Source organism: Melanotaenia boesemani, chromosome 15 (assembly GCF_017639745.1).
Source record: "Melanotaenia boesemani isolate fMelBoe1 chromosome 15, fMelBoe1.pri, whole genome shotgun sequence".
NCBI classification, from domain to species: Eukaryota; Metazoa; Chordata; class Actinopteri; order Atheriniformes; family Melanotaeniidae; genus Melanotaenia; species Melanotaenia boesemani.
The window spans coordinates 4,670,737-4,677,900 of NC_055696.1; the positions used below are offsets into that span (position 1 = coordinate 4,670,737).

Sequence of the window (7,164 nt, forward strand, 5' to 3'; positions counted from 1 at the left end):
TGCAGATAGTGTGTTGCATTTGTCAAAGCGACCTTTACTTTTCATCTATCCGCATTCAACAGACTTTAAATAGAAACACCTTTAACTTTAATGGTTCTTACTTCATCACATTTATTTCCCCCTCTCCTCTCATTTGCTCTGACCTTGACACAGATGGATACACCACAGATGACATTGTATTCTTCTGGCAAGGAGGAGACAACGCTGTGACTGGCGTTGACAAGTTAGAGTTACCTCAGTTCTCCATAGTGGACATCCGCTTGGTATCCAGGGAGGTCATGTTTACAACAGGTAATACTGCTTTTGTTGTAACTTGGCTGTAAATTTTCACACGCAAAAATGACCACAGTCCACAAACACCTCTGCAGCCATAAGTAAACACACAGAAGATGAAATTGTGTTTGGTCAACCAGAGAGAGATGGTTGATATTACAGTCCAGCTGTTAATCACTATTCTTACATATTACTAAAATGAAAAGACATGCAAAAAATATAGTGCAATATGAAGCAGGAAATTCACAGACTTGTTATTATGTACTTGTACTAATGTAGGCTACTTGTATTTCATCATGAGTTTTTCAATTAGAATCTAATCATATATCAAGTAAAACTAAAACATAGGGAATTTATGGAAATTGGATGTGTTGTCACTTTCTGTTTCATTTAATATCACAGGAACGTGTACATACATGTGTGTCCAATGAATTGAGATTTCATTAGCTAAAAGATGATGCATTTAGATGCTGTCATGTATTAGCCTACTTGATTAAAGCACTTTAAAACAAACTGTACTATAGCAGATGGTACTATAGTACTTTAAAATAACTTGAAATAATTATTAACCATTGTATCTTCTTGTTTGTTTATATGTATTATAACTAGTTTTCTTTGAGAAGTCAGTTGTTTTCTTGTAGTTTAACAGAAGTGTTCAAGACACATTTTGATACAGCAGGTCACAAAGAGGCTCTCAAGATTATATCAATACATAAATTATAAATATGATCATTTCTGAATGAATGTATATTTGGTTTATTTGATTATTGAAAGATCAGATTTATAGGCCAGACTGTGCTTCTCATGTCTACTGGTTAATTAGGATAGCATAGCATGAAATAGAAAAAGAAGGGAATTAACATGTGTTTACGGTAAACAACACTTCTAAACTTTACTACTTCACAAGGTATATTTTGTTCAGTTTTTTTAAATGTCAGTCAGTGTTTCCAGGCAACCAGTGAACTCAAGATGTGAGATGCTGATAAAATAGCTTCAGAACAATTCTTATCTTATTTTTGAAAATAGCTAAGGTAGCATTCTGCTTGTTTCCAGCCTTTATGGCAAGCGATAAGAACTATATAGGAAAGTCAACACACACCCGGAGGAATTGTATCAATATTCTCATTTAACTTTGGCTACTGGAAAAATTAAGTTTAATAGATGCAAAGACGTGAAAGAGGGATATTTGGCTAAGATGTTTGTCTAAGTTCAAGTATCCCACATGTGTTAGGTATTTAAAACCCTTTTTTAATATACAGCTATTTTTACTTCATTTGACCCCACCTACCCCTACATAATCCCACAAAACAGTAATTAAGGGGGAAGAAAGTATAAATTTATGCATATAAACGTATGCATTTAATGACATCCCTGGACAATTAGTTGGCTGGGTTAACCTGGCTGTTACCTAGGTGATGTAAGGTTTTTATCTTAAACTCAGTGAACTGTATACTAAAATATTGACTGAAACGATTTATAGGGACCTGGAAACAATGAGGTAATTCATCACTGTGCTCCCATTTTCTAAAGCAAGGAGATGTTTAGATTAAATCTGTTAGGTTTGTATGAACATTGAAAATTCTCCTCCTGTTAAAGTAAGCTACATATCACAGAGCTTAAGAACATTTAGAGTAATCTGTATTGTTTTCTGCCTTATAAATATACAGATATATATATATATGGTAAAGAGACAGGGCCTTAATGTTTGTATTGTATTTTGCATCCCACTATTTTGTTATGGTAGCTTATGTGAAAGTGTAATCATAAGACCAATTAATGTCTTGACACCGCTGGTATTTTCCTTTGCAATGAATGACTTACTGCATACTTACATTTTCCTTCTTTCTTTCAGCTGTAAAGGCATGGATAACAATTATCCACTTTTAAAGTGCCCTTTTGGTAATGTTTAAAGGACAGAGAAAGTGCAAAAGAAAAGCAGAGCAGCTCACTGTGACAACTCTCAGAGGGATGCTGGAGCTGCCTGCTGAGATAGGGGGTTGCAGAAAAATGTGCCGTGTTTGCGACTTTCTGCCATGTTTAATTGGAATCGAACTTGTCCCTGGAAAGAAATCCATCGCTTTGGGGAAATTAAGTGCTCCATCTGAACAAATGGAGAAATGACTACCCTGCGCGTTGTCAAAGTGCAGACTTTGAAACTCTTAAGTTGTGCCGATGTTTCCCCTTTCTTTCCTTTTTATACTGATGTGTTTTTACTTTTGCACTTCACTTTTCCAAACTATCACTCCATCCTCTCTCTATACAGGTTCGTATCCAAGGCTTTCGCTGAGTTTCAGGATTAAGAGGAACATTGGCTATTTCATTTTGCAGACATATATGCCCTCCATTTTGATCACCATCCTCTCCTGGGTCTCCTTCTGGATCAATTATGATGCCTCTGCAGCTCGGGTGGCCCTGGGTAAGACACAGCCATCTTTGTATTATTACATTTCCAACTGCCCCTTAAGAGTATGGTCATTATCACATGAATGAATGACATGTAGCCGTAACAAATACACAAATTAGCCTAATAAAGATTACAAATTATCATCTGCAGGTTACAACCAACATCCATTATCTTTTTTTTTAGCAATTATTGTCTTTTTGAGGGTTTTTTTTTCTTCAATTTGATGTTCACACAAATTAGTTGTTGAGTTTGAGGGTCTAATCACAACACATAATATAACTTAGTCGCATAGTATAACTGGGCCTAATTAATAGTAGCACACTAAATAGTACAATAGCCAAAATAAATAAATAAATAAAATTTAAAAAAAAACTCAGTCATACTCTTTTGGTTAGTTTAATTAAGTTAATTTAGTTTACAGTGCAATTTCTATGTGAATTATTGTGTTCCAGACAATAACACTTTTATAGATGTGCTTATATTTCAAGCTAGGATCCATGTCTGGAGAGTGTGTATATAGTCATACATACAGTAACTTGAAACTAAACATAAACCCAGTGTTTTACATAACTGTTCGCAATTAATTAACCTATTTAAAATATTTGGTAAATATGTATTAGTTCTTTACATGACAAGCTCAAGTAACATTCTGTAAAAAAAAAAAAAAAATAATAATTAAAAAAAATCCTAATATAGCTATCTGTACTGTGACCAAATAAGTTTTGTAATAATAGCGGAGTTCTGACACAATTAGATATTTGGCATTTCTTCTTGGCAGATTTGGAAAAATTGTAAAAATATTGATTGGTTTTTGGATCCGAGTTTTATTGTCCCCACATTTTTTATGGTGTTGAGCTCAGAACGTTTAGAAGGTTTTTCCAAAAGCTTTAAGTTTGCCTGATTTATCCATCCTCCACCACATTAATGTATTTTTAGGGTCGTTCTTGTAGAACACACTATTTTGTTCATGTTTCATGAGTTTGTAGCAGATGATTTGAGGTTTGCTGAAAAATCTTTAGGTATTCCTCCTTCTTCACAATTCTGTTTATTTGATGCAATCTTCCAGTTGCCTTGACAGTAAAATAGCCCCACAACCACCAATACCATGATGAACAGCTGATGCATTGTTTTTGGGAATGAATGATTTACCTTTTTATTACTTGGCAAAGCTATTGAACCTTTGCCTCCTCTGACAGTCACGGGTCTCTAGAGGTCTTTTTTGTATTGATCCACAACCTATAGTGGAGCATAATGGTGTAAATTTTGTTCATGAAATTTGACAGTGATGTTTGAGAGTGAGGGTTTGATGGCTTTGAACCAAAGTCCTTTCACCAGTGGGTATAAGTTATTCCAGGTACTGGCAAACAGGGTGTATTTCCCAATGATTTATACAATTGTTGAAATAACTGTTGATCTTTATTTTAGAAAATTAGAGAATAAATTTACACAAATGTGAAATGTGAGTAAATGATGAAAAGAGGACAAACTGTAACTTTTGTCTCTCATGGTGTTTTTGTTTTTGTTTGTGTTACTCAGGTGTGACAACGGTGCTTACCATGACTACAATTAACACCCACCTTCGGGAGACTCTCCCAAAGATTCCATATGTGAAAGCCATCGACGTCTACCTCATGGGCTGCTTTGTCTTTGTGTTCTTGGCCCTGCTTGAATATGCCTTTGTAAATTACGTGTTTTTTGGCCGGGGCCCTGCGCAGCAGAAGAAAATCAATGAGAGGCTGAACAAAGTCAACAACGAGCGCACGAGATATGAAGAGAAGCGCCTGAGGGAACAGGTTTGCATCTTCTTCTGCTGTCTCACTTGTACTTGATTTTCTCTGTCAGTCAGAGTTCAAGTAGAAAACAACTATGCTCTGCACATGAGTTTTCTGTTTATTGTCATTTTTAGCTTAAAACACATAAAATAGTCTCTGAAGTAATCTTTCACAAGCATACTGATGCCAGAACAGCCCAATATGCATTCACCCACCATCTTCCATTGCTTCTCCCTCAAGCACTGACTGCTCTTTATTGAACATAGGCTTTTTCATTGAGATAGCTATTCATCTAACTCAACAGTGGTGTAAACATTCTCATTTCTTATTTAGATTGTTGTCTATGTTGATGCTGTAGGCTTTATTCACTCTCACTCTGCTACCTTGTATTTTAAGACATGTCCATTTATTAAATGAAGCAAAAAATCAGAATTTAAGATAAGGACTAATTGGCTATGTAGACATTTGGCAAAGGCAGTTGCTACAATGTTGAGACTGAATGAAGCCCCACTGTATTTTTGTGAAAGGTACTAAATGCTATGCTTATTCAAAAGTTGTTCCTATTAACTCAATGTCTTATGCATTGTGTAACTTTGAGAAGAATGTGCTTATCTGCCTGTATTTTAGAGTCGTTTTAATGTTCTTTTCATTTTTCTTTCACATTGCAAGGACTCCATTTCCGTGCCGTTTCAAACCAACACCTTCAGGTCATTTACACAGCGAAGAAATCTGTATCTCGAGGAACAAAGAAAAGTTGGGGTACATGTATTTAGCAATCATATCAGCTGTAGGCCAACCCTCACTGTAAAGTCAGATGATTATTACTATTCAAATTACTTGTCACTTTTTTTGCAATTGGAAAAGAAATCAGTAATAGATGTCTTCATAAAGAAGCTCCTGTTATCTATTTCTGTTGCATGATATAAAAGACATTCCATATCATCCCTGCATGTTGCTTGTGCTGGACAGCTTGAGGGATGGGAGGGGGGATTAGAATGTTCATTCTAAGGGGATTTGGGACTGCCGCTTGGCATTTCAGCCCACCCTGACTCTCTGTGTCCTCTCCCTTTCCTCATAGGTGGATGCTTATGGAAACATCCTCCTCACCACGTTGGACATGAACAATGAGGTGATGCCTTCTGATGTGGGGAGCAGCGTCAGTGACTCTCGTAATTCCGTCATGTCCTTTGACAGCTCTGGGGTCCAATTCAGGAAGCCCATGACGCCCCGAGATGGCTACAGCCACCACTCTCTGGACCGGAGCGCCATGCGAAGCCGCGCCAACTGTCGGCTACGACGACGCTCCTCCAAGCTCAAGTTGAAAATCCCTAACCTGTCAGATGTTAGCACCATTGACAAGTGGTCCCGGGTCATTTTCCCTATCACCTTTGGATTTTTCAACCTAATCTACTGGTTGTACTATGTGAATTGATGTGCATCCCACTAGGAATCATGGGCCATATTTTGAGAGCACATTAAATTGGCTTTGATACAGTTCAAAAATATGTATACACATATACAAGTTGAACATATGTATATGCATATTTCTATATATTATATTTATATATAAACGTGTGAAATATGAAGGACCTTTCTGCTGTACAAAGTATTACTAGGATGACTTGAATGTTTAAGAATACTTGTGCGAGAAGAATTTCAAGGCTTTGAGTTTCTTTTCCCTCCTGAAACAAACAAACAAGCAAACACAAGATCCCACCAGGGGCTTTTGGAACTAAAGACTGCATGATATTTTTGCTAAAAAAAGAGAAAAAAAACAAGAAAAAGAAAAAACAAGAAAAAAAGAGAAAGTGAAAGCTCTTGAGAGAGAAAAGATGTCTCAGAGTCCCATTGACTTTTTATTGATACTTATTGTAATCCTCTTCTGCAGCTCATGAAATCAGTGGTGGCTTGTCTGTTCAGGCATCAGCTGAGTGAGGTCCTTGGCACCCCCATCCCGCCCTAGATCCCCCTCCACACCCCCACACCCCTCCCCTACCTCTGCTGACCTAACCCACCCACCCCTCCCCATAGCCTGCCATCACTCATGGATAACATGCACGGAAACCTCCGGTTCTACTATGTACAGCGATCTTGTTTGGATTATGTGTTGTTCCTTGGTTTTTTTTAAGTGACATCGTTCTCTTTATCAGACATCAGCTCTGGCTTAATGGTCTCCATTAGAGGGCCATATGGATGGGATGTTTGACCGCTGCATTCCTGACCAGAGTCAACGCAAACTTGTATTGCTTTCTCTTCTCATGTTATTTTTAGAAACACATCTTTGGGGAGGGGGAAGGGCAGGGGTTGGGGTCTTTTTCATCATATTTAAAAACAAATACTGATTATTGTAGATATTATTTTGTCTTGAAAAAATACTGTGATTTCAGAGAGTGTCAGAACATGTTCTAGAGCTAGGGCATTATGATATAAAAGAGATAAAGGTATGCATTGCTCATTTTGTTAAAAAAAAAAAAAAGTAATACATATTCTGTACATTTTATCATTCAGTATTCTCATTGAAGTATATTTGTGCTGTTTCTTTCTTCCTAATGGTTGATTCACACTCTCTTTAGATGCAGACTTCATTGACATCATATCCTGTTTTGTGTTTGCTAAACGGAAATGGGGGATTGTTTTTGTTATCTGTTTGAAATTACTCCTCAGTGAAGATGTAAGAACATGTATATTCAAAAAGATCCTCCCACAGTTTGACCA

The 7,164-nt window shown here is 36.8% G+C and overlaps 1 protein-coding gene across 2 annotated transcripts in view; it reads left to right on the forward strand.

The window, feature by feature from the left end:
• Nucleotides 1–6,780, forward strand: part of gabrb4 (gamma-aminobutyric acid type A receptor subunit beta4) — a 56,498-nt gene extending 49,718 nt beyond the window's left edge. The window contains exons 6-10 of one of the 2 annotated variants that reach the window (XM_042009088.1): nt 154–291; nt 2,537–2,689; nt 4,214–4,470; nt 5,119–5,208; nt 5,528–6,780. In XM_042009088.1, coding sequence (XP_041865022.1) covers nt 154–291; nt 2,537–2,689; nt 4,214–4,470; nt 5,119–5,208; nt 5,528–5,881 — 992 coding nt within the window. In that variant the 3' untranslated portion in view covers nt 5,882–6,780. The remainder of the gene's footprint in view (nt 1–153; nt 292–2,536; nt 2,690–4,213; nt 4,471–5,118; nt 5,209–5,527) is intronic. The other variant, XM_042009089.1, reaches the window with a different exon arrangement.
• Nucleotides 6,781–7,164: the final 384 nt, after the last annotated feature.